Source organism: Lonchura striata, chromosome 2 (genome assembly GCF_046129695.1).
Source record: "Lonchura striata isolate bLonStr1 chromosome 2, bLonStr1.mat, whole genome shotgun sequence".
NCBI lineage: Eukaryota > Metazoa > Chordata > Aves > Passeriformes > Estrildidae > Lonchura > Lonchura striata.
The window spans coordinates 51,220,168-51,242,990 of NC_134604.1; the positions used below are offsets into that span (position 1 = coordinate 51,220,168).

At 34.6% G+C, this 22,823-nt stretch overlaps 1 protein-coding gene across 5 annotated transcripts in view; it reads left to right on the forward strand.

Moving 5' to 3' along the window:
* DACH1 (dachshund family transcription factor 1) overlaps window positions 1–22,823 on the forward strand; it is a 353,160-nt gene that overhangs the window by 219,749 nt on the left and 110,588 nt on the right. For 4 of the 5 annotated variants that reach the window (XM_021548063.3, XM_021548061.3, XM_021548066.2 and 1 more), the window contains exon 4: window positions 16,221–16,393. In XM_021548063.3, the coding sequence (XP_021403738.2) occupies window positions 16,221–16,393 (173 nt within the window). Of the gene's footprint in view, window positions 1–15,524; window positions 15,678–16,220; window positions 16,394–22,823 lie in introns of all 5 variants that reach the window. The other variant, XM_031504835.2, reaches the window with a different exon arrangement.

Consider the following 22,823-nt stretch of genomic DNA (forward strand, 5'->3'; position numbering starts at 1 on the left):
CAAGCAAGAAGTAGGTTTGTATGTTTTCAAAACGTATGCTTGGTAAGCACTAAATCTAAGACTTATAAAAACATTATCAATATGTTCTAATTAATATTTGCTCTTTTCCTTAAGCTATTATGAGGATACTTAATGCATAGCCTAAAATTAGAGTTGACAATTGCAAATACAACCCAAACAACATAGTAATAAAATCAATACTTACATTTCCCTTGGGGCCACTATTTACTGTTTGCTGTGCCATTTCCTTAATGGAATGGCAGTTATGTTTGCAGAAACCTTGTAACTACGATTTTTGTATTTTAACTAAAAGCAGCTTTCCTAAAGTAGTATGATTAAAAAAGAATCTGGAGTTGCTTTCAGAAAATTGCTGTAAACATTTTGCAGCCAGTTTTAACAAAGACTAGTAAATGTCACTGAATTCTGAAATGAATTATATGTAATGTTTAAAGTCCTTTCAGTATTGCCACAGACATTTGCCTTAATCTTGAAATACTTTCCTGATTTATTTTTACTTTCATTTACTCAGTTCAAATTATTCTTAATCACTAAAAGCTCATTCCTGTGTGGAGGTCTGCAGTGTTCTGAAAGTGTACAAGGGAGTCTGGCTGTTTATTTGACTTAGCAAATTAAAATAATGGAGGAAAGTATTATCTTTGAGATGAGTCATTGCAGCTGCTGCACAGATCTAATTCTAGTCTTTTGACTTGGTTCTTCTTTCACTGAAGTCTGCCATTCTGTGGCAGGGCAGCAGGCATTTCTGTGCCCTGCAATGTAACTGTATAGTTCAGAAAGCATGCTATGGTTGACATTTATAGTGCACACAAGTGTCCTGTGTGTTTGCATATTCAGTAGAATATTTCTCTAATGATCACTGACAAGAGGGATGAGCATCTGAAAGAAAATCTGTGAGTCATCATGGCTTCATAATTTGTTCCTTGTGGGGCTCTGCTGACCATGCAGTGCTCTTGGCATAGCTGAAGTTTAGGGTAACAGGTTCTGTTATAAAACCTGGCCACTTGCTTGGGCTCAGCTGTCAGGGACTAACTATTAACTCTAATTGTTAACTAATTATTACCTTTGGTCATCTGACCTTATTCCAAACTTCTTCTTTCACTCCCATTTTGCTACCATTATTGTTTGAATAGTATTCATATGAGTGGGTCATTTGTAGTTTGCATCAGTGTCTGATTGCAGTCATACCTTGTGAAATGTCACCATTTCAGAATCTGCTTCCATTTCACTTCTTAGTGATATGGGAAAATTAAAAAATATGGAATGAAGAAGAAATTTTGAAATATGGTAATTTGAAAGCATTGAAATTAGAAATGTTTTATGTAGAATGCATACACATAGATAAAAATGTATATTTTATATCTAATAAATTGATAAACATATCAGACAAGATATAAACGAAAATATACTGAATTGAACTTAAAAAATACCAGAGGAAAATGGAAGTTCAAGATTAGGTATTTCGGTCCAGTTCTGAGTATTTTTGAAACTTTTATGTCACAAATGTAATTTAAATTGTGGCATAGCTCCTTGTAACTTTTCTGTTAAGATGCATTTAAAAAGTATGTTGACATTTGTCTTTTGTATATATGTGTATATATGGAATATATACATTATAAACGTGTATGTAAGGATTATGCAAGTTTTTGTACATAGTACAGTTTAGGTATAGACTGTGGCGTCAGGAATCACTGTTATAATTTTGTAAAATTTTAATCTAAAATTTGTAACAAAAATATCTGAGAGTCTGTCCTCAAGCTATTATTCATTGTTCTAGGTTTCAACAGCAACAACAATTCAGCTTCCACAGAGAACAAGTCAGGATAAAAATAGAAATATCTTTCAATATTCAAATATTTCCTTTTAGTTTTAATACTTCTAAGCTTTGAAGGAAGGAATTAAATTTTGTCATTAAGATGACCCTAAAATACCTTGTTCTGATCACTTGAAAATCCATCTATGTCTGACTAATATAGGAATTTCTGCAGTTGTATTTCAAATGCCTATTGGACTTGCTTAGAAACATGCTACTGTCCTGCAGCTGCACTGGTGTGGCCCAGACCCGCAGGTTTGGGAAACCTGCTCTCCAGCAGTTTCTCAAGAAAAGAACGTTATTTTGTAACATTTAACTCCTGTTGCCTAAATGATATTGGCACTAGCATTTTCAGCACTTGATGTCTGTTACCATAGAAGAAAGCCTTGCTGTTTGTTCTTTGGATTTGGCAGATGTAGTTCCCTGCACTTCACTAATACAGTGCTTTATAGCATCATTTGAGGAACTGTTTCTGGACCAAATCCCTAGATTACCCAGAATAGGTTACTAAGAGCACACTGGCGTCCACCATGCCAGTGAAAAACTTGTTGGGGGTCTGACGGAAACTAGATTAATCCCATCATCAAAAAACAAATGCCCCCCATGTGCTTCAAAGTTTGTCCCACTATGATTTAATTCTTTGAGGCTCAGCATTTGTTTATGGAAACCTGCAGTATTTAGTGGCATCAGCAAACTTTGTTTCATTAATATTTAGCCAAAGCAATTGTGTGCACAGAATCCTAGACCCATTCAAGGAAACATATTTTGAAACAGGATATTGAAAATAAAGTCCATAGGACAACAAAAGTCAGCTTACATGCTGATGTCAGCATTTGTGTATGGTGATAAAGCCAAGCTCTTTCCATGATAAAGATAAATTCATATCCAAATCTTTAATAAAAAAACAAAACTGATGTTAGCTATTCCTATTAAAGTCAGAAGCGTCTTTGTAACACTCCCAGAGACTCAATTGTTAGGAACAAAAGTTATGTCCTCTTAAGAAAAAAATTAATCATTCAAGTTATTACATAGGGTGTACTGTGTATTCCGGGTTCAAGCTTTATACTGAAGCCTTTGAAGAGGCTGCCCATGCTTACCAAATGTTGTAATTGATACAGACTCACTGCTATACAACAGCTGCAATAACAAGGTGCTGCTGCCTTTACTTTAATCTACCTCTCTTTCTGCCAGTTTATTATGTTTTGAATTTATTCTTTTGTAGATCTGTGAGCTATCTTTCTTATGGAAATTAATCTTTTTAAAAGATTTGTACTCTCATTTTCAAACACTAATACATTCATTCAAGTATCCCATTATTCAGAACCAGCTGGCTTTTTATCTAGTGATATTTACTTCAAAAAGCCAAGTTAAATGGTATCATAGATTAATTCTCAGGGCACAGGAAAGCTTTTTTAGAGAAAAAGAGATTTGGTAATTACTTAGAATATCGCAATAAAATCACAGAACATGTCAAAAATGCGTTATATAATCTGTCATAATACGAGGCTTCAAAAAAAAGTTAATTCACTGAATTGAATCTAATATGTAGCATCAGTATATGATTTTTAAGTGAAACATTAAGTAAGGATAAGACTTTGCTGTGATTTATAATAAGCTATGTCATGATTTTTAGTTATGTATTTTTTCTTTGGAGAAAGCACTGAAACTTCAAAAAGGGCATTATCCACTGAAATTTCTTACATAAATCAAACTGGAAATAAGACACATTTTACAATTCAATTTAAGATCCCACAGAGACAATAATGTTGCAAGCTGTGCATTTTGTAGAGTAATATAGTAATGTCTAGTTTGCATTTTTGAAAAACCAAATTAATCACACTGTATTGAATATGTTGAAGCAAACCTAAATTCATCTATTATTAAAAAACTTGTGCAACAAACACAAACTATATTTTATACATAAAGGACAAACTCATTTATTCATTAGGTTAAAACACTTGGAGTTTGCATTTTGTAGCTACTAAAGAAGTGACATTTGCTATCTGTTCTCTTTTTTAAATTTTTCAAAGCATTGTGTTCAGACTAATCTGCTTGAAAAATTGTACTAATACTTTAACACAGTGTCAATCCTGAGGACTGTGCAGAAATCCCTGTGGAAACTAAGGGTAGTCTCGATATTAAAATTTTCTTTTTCAGTGAATTGCTTCACAGGAAAAATATTTACTTATCATATATCTCATATTTAAGTAACACATTTTATCCCTTGAAAGATTAACCACCAGATAATCATCAACTTTGTAGCCAGTTTTTAGCATTTGTACATACTTTGAGCTAATATGCCTAGGCATTGCTTTGAATTAGGACTCGTGTCTTTGCACTCAGCTGTGCTCAGATTGGTACATCAAAGCAGCCAGAATGAAATTTTGGCCTTTATCAAGAGCTGTGGCCAGAGCAGCGCTCGCCATCAAATCTCACCGACTTAAATGGAAACAGGATTTCAGTCTTAATCTTTTAAAGGGAAATATATTTTAAAATTATGTATAGATGTTTTCCTGTTTTAGAATATAATTGTGGAATTATGTATTCTATATCTTGTGGGGTGCATAAGCTGCATGCCAAATGTGCATGCCAAGTGTCAGGCGTTTCTACTTGTAATTCCATTTCTAGGAACACAGCTCTAACTTCTTATGGCCTCTAGGCCAAATTTGAATTGTAGGATTTGATTTCTGGCATAATTATTACCTGTTAGCAATTTGTCTGTGCATTCATGTCTTGATTTAAAAATGAGAAATGTAGCTTTTTATTTTTGTTGGAGATCTATATTGACTGGAAAATCTGGAAAAATAAAGACTTTTGAAAAAATGTTCACTTTCATTTTAAAGAAACAAAAATCTTAATTCAGAATAAAAAGCTTCTTGGAATTTGAAAAAAGAAGTTTGCATAATTTTTCCTGAAGCATCTGAAAAACTTTAGGCCCTTGTCCAATATTTTAGTTCAAGGTCTAAGCCTAAATAGTTTTTAATCCAAAATTAACATGCTTGTTTTTTTGGTTTTGTGTCTTTGTTTTAATTAAGCCGCATAAAACACATTGCTAGATCCAGTTGTGGAAAAATTTCAAGCAACTTTCAGGTTCTTGGCCACCATAGTGGAATCCTGATCTCCAGCTGAGGTGTATTTGTTTTGGGAAACCTAGGATGAGTGATAACCTACAAATAGCTAATACAACCCCCTCAAGCATGGCAAAGGGGTGGAACTACATGATCTTTATGGTTCCTTCCAATCCAAATAATGATTCTTTCATTCTCTACTGAGCTAATCCATGTGAATTGCTAATGTATCATCGTGTTTGTAGGGCTTAAGTTGGAGAGACTTAACACACACAAACATCTTTATCTATTGGGTGCGCAGAGGACTGAACACAGGTTGCTGAGAAGGCCCATCTAGCCCACCTTGTTATTAGATAATAGCCATCAGATATACACAAGTCAAAAGTTCTTCAGATAGCATGGGACTTGGGAACAAATATCGTCTTTCTCAAAACTGTACCCACAGTTCTGACCTGGAGAACATTGTCACTAATTGAGACAAGGCAGGGTGAAGAAAAAAGTGCATTTTGTCTACCTGTTGTCTCTCCTGTTATGTAACTCCCCTGATCTCTGATCAGATGAATTATTGATCACGAATAAAGACTGATGGAGCTAGGAAGAATAGTAAGATGTGTGTTTGTGTCTTTTTCTGACCATTGAAATAGTGCAACATTCTGATTTTTACTAAATGAGATCTGGATGTAAATACCTTGCTAAGAATTTTGTCTAAGACACAGTTAAAGATTTTGTTTAAAGTACACTTAAAAGATGTTTGCATTCTTCAGAAATCAGCTTGATATGAGATACAGGAATGACTACAATGAATAAGATTCACTGGGGTCTTGGTAAAGTTCAGAGTATTAAATCTTGGTATAATAGCTTAGGTGAACTTCCTTGTCCTAGAACTATTACAGAAAAAAAACAAAAAAAAAGACGCAACTGTAAAGCCAATATTGAATAACATACTATCATTTAATGACAATAGACGTTTTTGTCAAACACTGGTGTGATGCTTTTGTCTCTTCTACAGTAGGTGAAAATTTTTGCCACTAGAGATGGTTAATAGGTAACAGTGATCTTTTAAGTAAATAAATATCTTGTGTTAAATAACTTTAAGATAGTGGTTTCTTTTAATTTTAAAAAGGTATCAAAATTAATTAGAAAGTAGTCACACCTTCCTCCCCCCCAGTCACAATCCAAGGAAATATTTGAGAAATTTGCTGTTTAAAATGTATCACTTTCACATTCCTACCCTCTTAATCCAATTACATACTTTTAGCTACCTTTGTGTGTAGATTTTACCTTTGATCATTTTTGTAAGGCTTCAGTCAGAAAAACCAGCAGCAGTTCTGAGTAGGATATCAGTACATAAGTAAAGAATGGTGGTAGACTAAATCTCACAGAGAAAATTATGCTTTTTGCATAAACAAAACCAATTGTGGGACACAATTAAAACAAATATTCAATTATATGTATATCTTTCTTGCTGAGGGAAATTCCTTGTAGCCTGTTGTCTGTGTATATGTAATTGTTTCTTTCTATATTTTCACACTATAAGCCTTTTGGGGCCAGGAGTGTCCACCTGCTCTGTCACATATTATTACTGCTACTGTTATTACTAGTCATACTTGTAACTTTTTCATTGTCATCCTGAGAAAACAATAAATCAAGTGCAGAAGCAGTTTCAGCAGTCCTGAAACAAGACTTAGGATCCATAAACTCTTAGGTAGGACTTCCTCCTTTAAGTAACTAAATTGTACGGTCATCTCTCTTGGAACCTGGACCTACAGAAAAAAACTAAAGGCTTAAGTGTACAACACAGTTACTGCAGCATAATGAAGTGCTGAATAACAGCTGAGATGTAAAAATGATTCTCACTCCACACTGAACGCAAGATAACTATGACTTATTCTTGATTGAAGGAAGCACATTATGATTTTGTTTGCTAGCCTGAATGTACTAGATTTTGAGCTGGTGGGAGAATATGCTTCATTTACAAATCCAGGCATGTGAAAAGAAGATATTTTTAATAAAGCTCTAATTCACAATTTGTTGTACTATTTATGTATTTACACATTTTGTTTGCACGTGTGTGTGACGTAAAGGTAGAGATGTGCACACAGATACATACATGTGTATTCAAATAGCATTGAAGTAGTGAAGTTGTGCACCTAAAAGTTAGAAAAAGGTATTTTTTAATGATGATGATGATAATAATAATAATAATAATCATCATCATCATCATCATCACTGGGTTTCTTTGAGACCTGGGCCTATTACATGCTACAAATTTGCATAAGGAATATATAAGACCTAAAAATTAGGGACTATTACCAGAATGGTCATGAGAGAGCTAAATCAAAGCTGTGCAGGCAACTCAAAAGTAAGACAATTCCTCACAAAGCTTAGAGTTAGCTCCTGCTTCCCAAAGGAGGGGGAAATGGCTCTATGACCCTCAGAGCTTGTGCAGCCTTCTGGCTTTTCCACAGCAATTTTCTAGTGTGGAAGAGACACAGCATTTATTTGGAAACCTCTGTGTCCAGCCCAGTGCTGCTCATCAAGCCAGTATCTGGGCAAACATTAGTCTCCTTTTCCCTGAATGGGAAGCACAGCCCTGTGCTCTGGAGAGTGCCTGAGACTTGCTGCAGCTGGTGGGGTTTCGTGCAGCCAACTTGCGTTTGTTTTCCCAGAGAGCAGAGGGATGTAATTGCTACGAGACCTTGCGATCAAATTTGCTTAAGACTGTATATTAATCTGTTGATTAATAAGGACTGATTTTTGATAACCTAGCCTTTCTTCCTAAGAAAATGACTAAAAAATTCCATGAGTAAAAATCTGAAAAATTATCAAGAAGGCATTCTGTGCGCAACCTTTTAGAGCCAATGTACTGTTACGAGTTTGTGCAGCATTTGTGCTGGAAATCGAAATATTTCTCTTTAGTTAAGCAATTTTTTTAAAAAAGTCATCAATAAACTTGATTCCCTGTAATATGGCAACCTCCCTACTTTTCATTTTCATCTCTGGTGCTTCTCACTTTTAATTTCACTTTCAATTTTAATTTTTGCATTCAAGCCCAATATATCTTGCTTCTCTTTTCATATTGTAACACAGTTGAAACACGTGGGGCAAAGTTTGAACTAGCTAACAATAATGTCTATCTACTACAAGACATTAGGAAACTTAGCATTCTCACTTTGCATTTTGTCTATGCTATTAGTTTTTGCACTTCAGTTTATTTACTGAGGATATTGTAGTGTTTGTTTTTCTTTAGTTTATAGGTCATACAGATCTGTCAGCCATACTTGGATGTCTGAAAATCTGCAGAACTTTTCTTCTTGAGTTAAAGGGCAGTAATTAGGTTATTATTTTTAAAAACTTCTTGAGAATTTTTTTTTTTTTTGAGAAAGAAAAGGGGGACAACAAGTTACTAAATACATACATGGTATATTGCTTTGGTTTACATTTCTTGTTCTGTGCACTGCTAGTATAGAATTAGGGGCTGTAAAACTCAGAGTAGAGGTAATAAGGATCAAAAGTCAGGGTCCACACCATCTGAGGAATTGCCTGTATCAGACCAATGTAGATATTAGTCATGAAATCACATCCAAATCCATATTTTCAGGAAAGCTTAGTCACTTACTCATAGGTATGAATCACTCAGAAACTCAAACTTGTGTCTTTCACCTTGGACAAGTTTCTAACCTGTCTGTTTTAGTTTCCACTGTACTAAAAAAGAAGCCTATTATACTGTTTTACTGATTATACAGAGCAACAAATCTAATGAGGATAACTTCTTTCTTTATAAACTGAAGTAACAGGATCTTACACAAAAAAACCTAAACCCATATTTTTCAGAAAATGTTCTAAACATGTCCTTATAGACTACTCAGTCAGGCACATTCACTCTTACCTATTCCCTAAGCATACAGAAAATATTAGTATCCACAATTGCATGCAATAATTACATATAGTAATGTATTAATTATCTATTGAATGGGAATTTTTTTTACAAAAGCACGTACCACTGTAATTGAAATGTTTGCAAAATACTTTGTGATGTTTATTGTGTTGAGAAAGAAAGAAAATGTAGTTTTTGGTGGTTTTTGGTTGACTTCTGACGGTTCATTAGTCTTTATATTTTAAAATATTTAAATTCCAGATTTCTGGTCTGAAGTTAACATATTTAACCAGATGAAAATGGGGTCCAGTTTTTATTTTTTGAACACAGTTCATACAACACATCTGATTTTTTCTTTTTTGATGATGTCACAAATGTATTTTTGCTTATCTAAAATCTCATTGTTATCTTTTAAGAACATATAATCATAAAAATAAACTGGATTTTATCTATGAAATTAGCACAACTTAGGTATTAGTAAAAGGAGACAAATGGAATATCTATTTTTAGGTAAATGTCACACGGCCTGTAACTGAGTTGCTGAGCTTTCAGTTGTCTTGGACAGTTTCATTATTCATTAAATTGAATTTTAAAAAGCTTTTCCTGTGTTAATCTTTTTTGGTGAAATAATGAAGGATTATTATAAAATATCTATATTCTATGGGATTCATTGTAACTGTAAAAAAAATCACTTATTAACTTATATAAATTCAGCATTTCCTGATTAATGATTAAACCTATACTCTGGTATTCAGCATTTAGGATTCATTCTTATTTCCTGGAATTAACAGTTTCTACTACAATTTTTATTATCAGAACATAAATAAGGGAAAAGTAAAGTGGGAACAAATTTGGATTATGGTGCAAAATGCAGTTATAATTACTTTGCTGTTGCCACAAAACCAGTATGCAATAAAATTAAAACAGTGAATGAAGCAGTCTACATGATCGAGGTTTTAAACTATTTTTCAGATTGCTACTTTTGTCAGGAAAGAATAAACAGTATATAATTCTAAAGGTTCTTTTAGCTTCTCCTTTATATATGGAAAATGTTTATCAGAGAATAGGGGGGTTTTGTGTGTGTGTGTGTGTGTGTGTGTGTGTGTGTGTGTGTGTGTTTTTCTTTAATTTGCTACTGCACATGTATATAATCTGTCATGATAATAGCAGAACTAACACTTTCAATTGAGAACCCACATTACTCAGGGCCTGTTTAAGAGCATAAACAAGACTTCATAACCAAAAACCCCCAAAAAAGTGCAAAACTTATGGAGGGGGTAAAAAAGAAAAGAAAAATCCTTATGTAAAGCCACATACAAAGGGTTACAGAGAAGACTTGGGAAACTTATTTTTCCATGCCATAGTACTTTCTCCCCTAATCACTTTGTGGTCTCAGATGAGGTAGCAATCCAAGTATCAAAAATATTAGACAGATACTGTTTAAAAATGGCAAAAGTGTTTTCTTTCCTTTAATGATATAACAGTAACATAGACACCTTATAAAAATGCCTTTATCTGTAGACATGTGTCCTTTATACAGTCTCACAACACTCGTATATTGAAGATAAATTGTACATCTGAATTTAGGAAACTGAATTATATAGAAATCAAACCACAAATTTATAACAATTCAAAGACTAAAGCAGCAGTATTTGATTTGGGCAGTTTATGAAATGGTTTCCTCACTGTCAGGAGGCTAAGATTACCAATTTTTAGCATGCTGATTATGCATATTTTCCAGTGGACATAAATAGCTTAGATCATGAAGACCACTTCAGAAAAATGATCCAACACAGCTGATACTGATGCTTTGTTTGGTAATTGTTGCTGAGATACAAATTGTTTCAGCAAACACAGAAGATAACAGAAAGAATATGAGACTAAAAGGAGATCAGTAGCACACACACACACACACAAAAAATTGGTTTGAGTTGTTAGTTGTTATTGTTGGAAAGTCAGACTCTTTTGTGTTTTTGCTATGTGATACTGCTTGTGTATATAATGGTACCTGAAACTATTCCTGAGCCAGTGCTGGGGTTCACTTGCCTAAAGACATGCTTGAATTGTTGTCTGTAATTCCATAAAATATCAAGTTTTCCACATGAAAGGAAGGGGAAGACCCAAGGGCCTGGCAGATAGCCTAATTTCAATTTCTAAAAACTACCTATAATCAAAATCATTTGGCTTGGTTGCCTAGGCATAGATATATGCTACTACCTTAGATACCCTGGAGTATACTGCCTTATCTACACCTCCAGATAGCCTTGGGTCTCCTGCAGGTGCTGTGTGGTGCTCACCAACCCTATAAGACATGATTCAAATGTGTGTTTAGGCCATTGAACTGAGTCTGGGAGAAGGGTCACTGTATTCTTTGGAAGCACCAGATGCAGATTCAGCTGACCATAGATAGGCCTGTCTCCCACAGAGTGAGCTCAACAGCTCTCCAGAACCTTTTGTCTGGATCCCTGTTGACTGTCACAGGAACTAAATGGTTCAGCTCACTCTGTGGAAACAGAAATTTAAGCAAACTGAATCCTAATAGGGTCAGAATGAAAAAAGGAAAAGGAGTCTGCAAATAAGAGGAATGATTATACAAACAAACCTGATATGTTTAGATCAGCATTTGTTTGCGAGGCTGACATTGTACACTAGTTTTCTGCTTCATTTTCTCTTTCTTGGCTGCATTACCTTCTAGTCCAGAATTGTTTCAATTTATTATTACCATCCTTAGCTACCTAATTGTGCTACTAATGAATACAAATAATCCAGGCATCAGGCTTTTACGGACCCACTTCAGTGTGCAAATAATGGTTTGTTGTGTAACTGCTGATTATGGAAGAAGGTAACTCACATTATGGAAAATACATGCTGAAATATTGGTGATGAGGAAAGCAATGGATTCTGTACTATGCTTTTTAAATTGTGAAAAAGTATTGTCATTCCATCAAGCTGTCCATTATGAGAAAATGTGAGATCATCTGAGCTTGTTTTTTACAAAAGCATGTGTACTTGTATTTGGAACTTCATTTCAATTTTTTGAGTGCCTGTATTAGCACTATCACATATGAAATATGTAGTTGGCTACCAAATTGCCTATTCAAGTACACATGTATGGGGTTTGAGCACTCAACATTAAGCATTTGCATTTCAAAATTGGATTCCTTTTGCTTGAAAGCCTTGAAAATGGTACTCTATGGTCAGCCTAGTACAGCGTCAATTGAAATGCTGTTTGAATGCAATGTAGAGCTTCCAATTGCTGCTTCAGAAAGTGTTATGCTGAATCTGGAACACTTTGCATAATTTAATTAATTATGCCACTAAAAACTGATTTTCTCTCAATTTAAAGCAAACAGCTTTTATGAGGGTGAACTGCAGCACCCAGGGATATCAGGTGTCCAAGCTTTTAATCCTATTACAAAGAGTTGACAGCCACTGATGGAAACTGGAAAAACATAAGACTCCAGCAGGGCAACAAGTGAAGAGGAAGAAGGCAACAGATTTTAAATAAATTTTGAAACCACTGTATGCATTAAATCAAAACCAAATGTAAAAAGTGACAGAACTGGTAGCTTGCACTTTGTTGTGGAGACAGTGAATAGTGTCTAAAGAGTAACACTTGTTTTGCTTTGACATTAATGAAAATAACTGTTTCCTCTAAGATGAAAAGTATTCTGTTTAACTAGCATAAGAAAAACAAAATGATTGGCCAAGACTTTTTGTATCTGTGTCTGTTCACTTAAAATGTTCAGTAGCTCAACAGTCGGAAGTTTGAAAGTGGTTTCTAATGTTACAGATTGGATTCTGTCTAGAAATCATTTTCCATATAAGCATATCTTAACAGATGATCCCAGATACAAGTATTAAATACACTGTCACTAAATACTAGCCTTGATACTTTGACTTTCTGAAACTTGTCTTCTCTCTTCCAAAATTATTATTGGGTTCAATATCGCACTAAAAGAGCACACACTGTAATTCTGAGGCAGAAGAGAGTACTGATTTAGAAAAGCTCTAATTTCTGAGCCACATAGGCAGAGCCATAATTGGCAAACTATAACTGACCTTGCAAAATTCTGTGACCAGGTTAGGAAGGGTCACAGAAGAATTGACTCCATCTCCATATCGAACATCAGCATGCAACATGAAATTAACTGCACTGTAAAAGATCTTACTGATAAAAATAGGGAAAATATCTCATTACTGGCAATTCAGCAGCTGTATAAAATGCAAACATCCTCCTTATAATGCTAACAAATATTTATATAACTACTAATATATATTTATGAATCATTTGTATTCTTCATATATATAAAAGATGCTACACCTGGCTCAAAGGGGAAACAGGAGATAGTAGGGCTCATTGAAAGAGCTTTAACCTAGATTTAAAGGGGGAAAGGGATAAAATCAAGCTCATTAGAGATGTCTGGACGAGGCACAGCAGTGTTTGAAGGACATGTTTTAGCAAGGTCCTTTGCTCTGCCATCTCACTGGAGGTAGAGGATGGAGAGCCATGTGGTGGCAAAGACTGCAAAGTGGGTTATTGATGTGTTAGAAATTGCAGAAGTACCTAAGAATAGTCATGTAGGAATTACTTGTCTCCCCGAGAAACGTGGTGGGATCAATAGGCCTGCTGAATCTAGAGAAACACAGCATGGCCGCCAAACAGGAAGAGCTGGAAGCCATTGTGCAGCAGGAAAACTGTGGCAGAGTTGCCAGCACAAAGACATGATGGGATGACTTCCACAACTGGAGTGCTGCAATGGATTACTGTAACTCTTCAGAAGGGATAAGCAAAACAGGAGGGTGGGGTAGGCTTGAATGTTAGGGAGTGAAATACGTACACCGCAGTGGTAAAAAGCAGAAAATTAGAGAATATGAAATTAAAAGGAAAAAAATATTTTTCCAGATAAGATTTTGCTGCTTGACTATGTATTTAAATGTGTGTTACAGCTTTTTGAGAGTGTCTTAGTTCTCAAAATACAAGGAAACATGCTCACTTGTCAGAGGTCATGAGATTTGAATCATGCATTTACCATCTCAAGTATGTTCACTGCATAAAGGTTATGAAGATTTCTTGTAAAATAATAAAAGTATTTCATATAATTGATTCTTTTCATTGTTTCATAAAATTGCTTTGTTTGATTGCGGGAGACTTTGGACTGAATTTTCATTACCTACTTCTGAACAATTTACACTGGGATTGAGACAGTATTGAGCTAATGAGTTAGAATTTATATTGAGCCTTAACTGTCTTCTTGAAGTAACTAGGGAAAGAAAATCATGGCAGTAGTGGAGTATTTTTCATTATAAACTATGCTGTATGGCTTTTACAATCAGGTTTTTAATAGATTTAGAGAAATTAAATTGGAATTCTACCAACTTCTATGCTTTTGTCATCCAATGAAAACAGTGTTAAAATACGTCAAGACTAATAGGCTTATCCCCTTTCTACTGAAATAAGAAGGAGATGGTGTAATTCCTGTTCTTTTTCAGGCTCTGTGGTTCATTAAAGAGTAGGATGTATGTAGAAAAACATTCAGAAATATGTACTTTGCTATAACCCATAATGCTAAATAGAAACTGAGCATCGATTGAACACATCTTATATCATCCTGAAGTCCCTATCAAGACACGCTTCTATGAAAATAGTAGACATTTTCAAAGTCAGGAGGTTGAAATTGTGCTCTACATGAAAAAGGAAGCAATCATATATTGCTGATGGGTATATTAATACTGCTGAGAATGCATGTATATATCCATATTTATTAATATATTCAAACATTGTTTATTGATTGTGTATGGTAAATAAACTCAGTGAGTGTATAGATTACTGTGTATGCATAAACATATATACACTCAATTTCAGCATTATATGTAAGTACACACTGAGAATAATACAGTTTGTCAGGTTGGAAGATCTTAAACTTTTCATTGCATATAAATATACAAATTAATAATGAGATATTAATTATTATTGTCCTTTATACGGAGTGTCTCATATTGTCCTTTAATTGTATATTATTTAACTCAATGGTTATTTTTTATCAAGAAGTCTGCAATAGTGAAAAAGGGTGTTTCTCAAAGAAATGAATTATTTCTCATCGCAGTACTTGTTTGTCCCCACTCTTCTTTGCTGTTAGTCTGTTCCATTACCAGAAGACTGCAAGAATCAACATAATTCCTCACATTTTTATTAATAATATGAAATAAAAATTGAATATACAGAATACAATGGTCAGGCAAGCATATATGCAGGCATAGTGCTGCCCTCAATAAATTAATTTATTAATTACTTCAAAGAATGTTTATTTATTCGCAAATACATGACACAATATAACTTTAGTTTAAATTTTAATTGGCATAACAGGATATATTTTCTGTTAGACATTTTGCAGGCAAAAATATTCTCTCACATATTAAAAAGTGCCATATATAGTTTTATTTTCTAAGTATGAGAAAAGTGTATGTACAATATACACAAAATACAAACTTAATGTGAATGAGCACAACTCTAATACTTTAAGTTTGTGCTACCTCTTACTTTAAAAAAGTTATTCTTACATTCCTTTTTCAGAGGGTGATAATAAAACCCCAACCCTAAAGTCCTTCCCCCAGGCTGCATATTAAAAAATAAAATTAAAAATAAATTTCCACTTGCAGAAAAATTTAGAATGCTGGCCTTGCTTCCAAATTCAGAATTGAAGATTTGGAGTCCTCATTCATCCCAATAATATATATTCATTCCCCACAGGCAGCAGTGATGGTTCTTGGGATAAAGAAAAACTTCAGTCTCCCCCCACCCAAGGATCACAGGCCTCTGTTAACCACCCCAACTTGCCTGGACAGCATAATGTTCCAGTTAGCCATCCTCTCAACCCTCAACAGAACCGCCTTCTGCCAAATGGTACGGGTTGACATCTTTAAGCACTAACATCAGCAGTTTTCTAGTTCCTGTCTATTTTTTTTTTTTGTCTTTCTATAAATAGGCAATGAAAAAAATCAAGGATGTGCGGAATACTGGAATACTTCCTTTAGCATATTAAGCAGGGGAAGTGGAGACAGTAAAGAACAAATACATATGCAATAAAATTGATACTTAAAATAACTTTGAATCTGTGCATCAGTGGCATAATGACACATTGCTAAGGTGCCTTACAGCAGATACCAAAAACTATAATAAATAGCCATGGCTTAGCAATGATATCATACATTACACAGATATGAACAAACTAAGAGGTCTAATAGCCTCTCCTTGTGGCTAGAAACCCTCCATGGTTGCTAGTGATTCAGCCCTGCATCTCCCAGAAGAGAACTGGCTTAGAGCTGCTTTTTCCTGCAGTGTGATCCATCTTGTCATCTGTCACTTGAGTATTGTCCATCAGGAGAAAAAGAAGACAGCCCTTGAGAAAAGATGCACAAACCTATTTTTCTGTTTTCCCCCCAACAGGGTTGGAACTTCCTTTTATGATGATGCCCCACCCGCTGATTCCCGTGAGCCTACCTCCAGCCTCCGTCACGATGGCAATGAGCCAGATGAACCACCTCAGCACCATCGCCAACATGGCAGCAGCAGCACAAGTGCAGAGCCCTCCCTCCCGAGTGGAGACATCTGTTATTAAGGTAACTATACAACAGACCAAACTGAACCCACCCAAACCAAAAGGCACCAAATCATAGCCCGCTCCCAACCACCATAAATATTGTAAAGGAGTATTCTATAGGTGTCAAGTGTTCTTAGGTAAGTCATAGAGTCAGTAAATACAAGAAAACTAAGTGTGGTGACTCTGAGAGCACAACAGGCTACCAGTGGCCACTGTTAGCATCTCAGTTTCCCTCAATCTCTCTCAATCAGTATTAAAGCAACACTCGAAGCATTTTCATTCACAGCTTTGTGATTTCTCATATTTCATAGACTGTAATCTAATGTTCCTTGAGATATAATGGAAAAAATTACTCTTAAATTAGAAGGGATTGTTCTTCCAACTTTAAAATCTAAGCATTTGAGCTGAATGCTCTAAGCTATCTGAAGAAGGCTGAAAGGTTTGATACTTTACCTATGCAGAAACTAAATTTGCCAAATTCCAGAACAAATTAAAATGAAGTAGCATAGAACAGTCCCAGTAATCTGCAGGCCATAGCTGCAGTATTATGGGGATATCTCAAAAATATCAGATATCTTAACTTGTCTACCTGTTTTAGGTTTTGTTTGTGGCATATAATTAAATTAATGTTTATATAGGCATTTACCAGAGGCATGGAGTCTTTTCTTCCTTTTACTGAAGGTGATCTGTTTTCATTTTAAAGCATTTCATTTTAAAAGACACTTCCCTGTTACCATTGGATAACTATGACTTGATCTTTATTCAGATATCTGTATTTTGCCTCTTATCCTTTTGTTCTAATAAATGAGAAAGTACAAAAACTTTTGTTCTTTTATCTAATGTATCTTAGAAGTAGAAGCAAGAAGCAAGTTTATGTGTTTTTTAGGGCTATGTTGGAAATCTGTCCATTCATGCAATTCCTTTGACAAATATTAGGTAAACTTAGATTCTCTTTGACCTTCATATCAGGAGTTACAGAAGTTTTGAAGTTCATGATGATTTAAGTAGAGTGAAGAGGTCTGACTTTAAGACATTGAACATACTGGTGCACCTTTCTTCTTTAGCCTAACAAGTACAGAGCCACAAATAACTGTTCAGTTAAAATTCAACAAATCTATGTTTTTATTGACCTAGAAAAATATGATCTGATGCCTAATTTAGTCCCCTATACTTCCAAATCTAAGTTCTCCTTTGGAGGCCTTCAGTGGCATCCCTTTCTCACCTTTGTTGACATGAGGAGTTAAGATACTGTTTTGAAAAGAATTGCTTATATAGGTTGTTTGCAAACAAGACTAGATCCCACCCTGGTTTTCATCTTGTCCTTGTGTTGGGGATATAAGCATTCTGCTGCTAACTAAGTGATTACATGGTGATTTTTGCAACTCTATTTTCCCATTTTTACTTGATTGGTATTTAGTAAGCGTTACATGATACTAATGTTTTCTGGAATACACGTGGTGCTTTATTTAATTCTAAATTTATTTTCTTAATTGGACTGGTGGCCACTGGTCCTACTGAGGTATCTAAACAATGAAGACTGAGATAGTGCATATGCTAAATGACACCTGACATATGAATTACTGTGCCAACAAAACTTTGTTTTCGCTATTTTCATGCTGTTTTCCCTCCTTTCATTTTCTATGAGCTATTTTATTTCATATGTAAAAGTATAAAATTTGACCTTCATGAGCATTGGTAAGCTTCTGTTTCTAAACTTTAACAATCTGACTTCTAGCTTGTAAAACTGATTTATAAGTTAGTTGTACCTATTAAAGCTGCTTAGGTTACTATGGCCTACATTTAAATGTGTCTATGGGAGCATATTGCAGTGTGACCACTAGCTTTGTCTCCAGTTACCACAGTCAGGTACATTTGAGTACAACATCTCTCATAGGCCATGTAAAAATGGTTTCCTTTTGTGGATATCTGCTCTGTTGACAGATCTAACCCCATTATGGGAATACTGCTGGACCCAGGAAGCACTTAACTGAGAAGTACTTTTGGCTCATGTGATCTAAACCTGTCTAGTAGGTTTAAAACTATTGGACTCTGAAAGGGACATACTATCATATAACTGTGCATATTATTATAACTGTGGGCAGTCCCATACAAAAAAGTTTTCTTTATCCTGGGGGGTGTTTACTTCTTAACAAATTCATTTTTGTAACTCATCTACTTTCTTTAGCAGAGATAGATTCCTTATAATGAAGGTGAAAACTTTGAAAGTGCCTAGCAATTTAGGCTCCCTGAAACATTCTATCAGCACTTTGTAATTGGAAAATCATAATTTCTTTCCAAAAGTTTGCTTATTTAAGAATTTTTTTCTCTTAATAATCTACAGTATGTATCAATGTCATTTTTGAAAATTCAGCTCTCATGTCCATGCTAATTAAATATTCATCATAGCTGCCAACTTTTGCATAACTCCTGGCACGACATCCTGTGCAAGTTATTTGACAAACCAGGTTTCATGTTCCCATCTGGTTTACGCATAACCGTAATATAAAAATATGTGGATTTCAATGAATTGTTTTTAAATTGCCAAATTAACCTGAGTTCTCTTTAGAAAAGTGTGCACATATGAGGATGAAATACACATTTCTTTTGAAGTTTGCACTAATAAATTAAGGATTTGGGTCCTTTATGTAGAACATCGCATTACCCAAGTGCTGTTGTGACTTCTTCAGTCAAGGCCTGTAAGTTACTGCTCACAATTCATTTCTACTAGGGGTGAATCCATAAACACAATTTTAATCTGTCACTCAGAACTCACTTCTACATGTAAAATCTTGTTGCACATAGTTATTTCAACAGAACTATAAGGGCTAAGGAACTTACTGTTTCCTATTCATTCCTTCAGCCCCATTGCGGTACAACATATGTCTAGATTTATATCCTCTGTTATTATCTACTGCAGAGGGATATGGTCATATGGATAGAGGTAGCACAGCTAAGTAATTATGTTCCTATTTTTTAATACTGAACAGGATTGAAACATAAACCCCAGAAACTTAAAAGCATGAGGTCATTATTAGGTGATTTTCTTCCCGTGAGGATGGACATAATGTCACTGGCAATTTACCTGTTCTTCTCGAGGCATAGTCAGAGGCTGTGATTTTAATGTCCACTGAATTATATGCACTGAGTAGTTGAGCAGGAAACTGCAATCAGCATACGTCTTGAACCTTGTGCTGGCAGTGTAATGTTTATGAATAATAACTTATACTACAATCAAAATAAACATCTTCAAGAATAAATGTAAGTGAGAAGGTCAAACCTCCTTTTTCTTTATTTTTGTAGGAATAGATAAATAGTGCAGTTGCTCTCTTTCATGAAACTGTTTGTTATTAGAATTATAGCTTCTAGTTTTTTATTGCTATTATTTTCAGACATCTTGATTTTGTTTTCATTATGGTTTGACTCATTTTTTAACCCTAATTTTACTGAACTATTTTCTCCTTAGTATCAATGTTTCCACAAATTGAAAACTTTTTGAATCTCTCATCTCAGAGTTTGTAGTTGTAATCTGAAACAACAGCATAGATTTGAAATTAGAGTACAGCATGTTTGCCAGTGTAAAGTCTGCTTGAAAGTTAGAAGGCCTGTGAGAAATTTCGACTCTGAAAAGTAAATCAATAGTAACCATATCTAATTAAGTAACAAAGAACAAAATTAAGTCTTAGAAAATCAAAGTCTTCAGATTATGAACAACCAGGTTCATTGGATAGAAGGATTGCCTTTGTGAACAGTGCCACAGTAGATGACTTGCTGACCTTTCCTTCCAATTCACTGACTTCACAGCTAGCGCTGTTATCTTTAAACTCACAAAGCTTCAAATGCCTTTCTATTACTGGGCAATATTTCATTTCTTCATGATAAGATGTTGGAATAAAGCTGAGATCATGTACTAACTAAACATTTTATCCTGCTGTATTCAGGAGATGAGACAAAGACAAAATTACAAGGGAAGGCTTACAAAGCAACATCTTAGATTTGGCAGTGAACTCTGAGCCCTAAAATTTCAGAATTATATTTCAGAAGAGTGTTGTGCCCTTTCGAACATGAGACGAACATTAGATGTCTTTTTGTAATGGAATGTTTAGATATATGAGTTGGATGAATAAGAGGAGAGTAGCAACAAGCAGGGACAGCAGATTGTGACAACAATGAATTGCAGTGAGTGTGACAGCTGTGACCTGGGGATGCTTTAGACATGAAGTGGCTTTCATCACCTGCCCATGGTTTCAAAGGCTCAGCTTGTTAGCAGTTTTACTACATCAATTTTTTTTTCACTCAGCAGAAAGATATATGAAAATATAAAGGACATACCTTATGTTAATAGCAACTGGAAATTACATTGTAAAAGTTAGAACAGAGCAGCAGTATGCCAGAATCAAAAATTGCAATTTATCCATATGTGACTAATACTTATAGAAAGAATTAAGAATAAAATAGAAGAAACCAATATGTCCAGCTGAAAAAGTGGAGACAGCAGTAGCACAGTAGTTTTCCACTGCATAATGGATATATCAGACTAAACATTGCTAATTCCCTCACATCTATCACAGCACTGGTTGTGTTACACTATTTTATACCTTTTTTAAAATCTGTCTGTATATAGATAGATATATTCCTGTGAGCCAATAGCAGAAATTTACTATAAACTTACTTAACAAAGGTAGCTGCTGACAGATTTAATTTTTTAGAATAACTCTATTTATAGGACTATTCTGACATGAAATTTTATTTTGAAATTCATTCACTTTTTATTGGCAATATGTATATTCTTGTTGATGTAATTTAATGTTCCTATCTTTTTTTTTTTGCCTATAATAGGTCAGCTGGTCAGAGCCTGGTGCTAAAAACACCCAAGTCATGGATTCAATCCCCATATAGGCCATTTGCTCAACATCTGGACTTGATGGTCCTTCTGGGTCCCTTCCAACTCAGACTTGTGTGTTTCTGTGATTTTGTTCCCAAAAAGTCCAAATAATAGCCAAAGAGAAGAAATTCGTACTGCCATACAAAAATGGCTGAACAGAGTACATTTTAATGTCTCATGTCAGACTGGTGGTGAGCAAGTCCAGAGAGCATAACTGAAAGGAAACAGGCTCTAAGAGGAAAAAGGGCAAGTTCACTTCACCGATCTGAGTCTTGAATCCTGTACTGAAGGCAAAAGTTTTCTATGGACACTTCTGTACCATACAGGAAAAGCATTATGCAGGCAGTGGCAGTATTCCTGTGAAGCTGGATATGCTGTATGTGTTTTACAGACAGGGAATAAGAACAAAATTGATTGTATTCCAAATTGGCAGGAAAAACCTTTTTGTATGCCTAACCTAAAAAACACCTGACTTTTCAGATAACCTACTATTTTTAGAGACATTAGTGTATTATGCATTCAAAATAGAAATTTTAACATTACTTTAAAGTGCTTTTCTTGAATGTGTAAAACTTTCAAGAGGGAAGCTACTTTGATTTCCTCTTTATACATGAAATATGATCAAGTTTTCTTCTTTATGTAAGGAGAAATTTGATTTAGAGCATTTAAATAATAAAATTTTATTGGTCTACAATAAATATTTTAGAATAAAAATAGGACTATCAGCTTCTAAAACAACTACTTTTACATGTTAAGAGACCAAACATGAAAATTGGAATATACCTATAAATTTTTAAGTATAATGGAAATCAAATAACACTTAATTTTATCCTAGCTGCAGAGATATCAGATATCCTAGCTGATATCTAATTTGTAGGAACTTGAACATAACAGAGAAAATCTACGCATTAAAATATCTTGTATATATGCACACTCCTTTTTCTTTTTTTTTTTTCATTTAGAATGAGTAGATCCTAGGTCAAAGTATAGCTGACCTTCTTTATTATGGCTTAACCATCTTTATATTAGAGGACACTGTGTTCCACCTCATTAATTAGTTCTGCCTATATGATTAATATTATTTGTTTTAGCTTTTAATACACTTTTTATACAATGACCTTAGAGGATGCTAACTAAATATGGTAGGCTGTAACTTGGAATCATGTTCTTTTTTTTAATAATATGGGATCCCTCTTTCTTTTATCATGCGTGTCTCTGAGGTGCAGTTTGACGCTAATAGCAGCCTTATGCTCATATGAATGAACTTGTAGCAAGTAAAACAGGTATCTACACACAACACACAGAAAATAGTACAAACTTTATGTTTGGAGATTTGCATGTTCACGTGTGTAACAGGGAGCTATGTATGTAGTGTGAGATTGATTCAATGCAATATGGCCATGGCTACAAGGAATGAGATTCATATTTCTGACTTCTAGGGCATAGTGCATTGGATCTATCTGAGATAGTTACTTTAGAATGAGGCGAGTTATACCTTGGAAATGTAAATGTGTGGGTGACAAATGAGCCTAGGATGACTAGTTATGATGCAGATGTTTGTAGTACA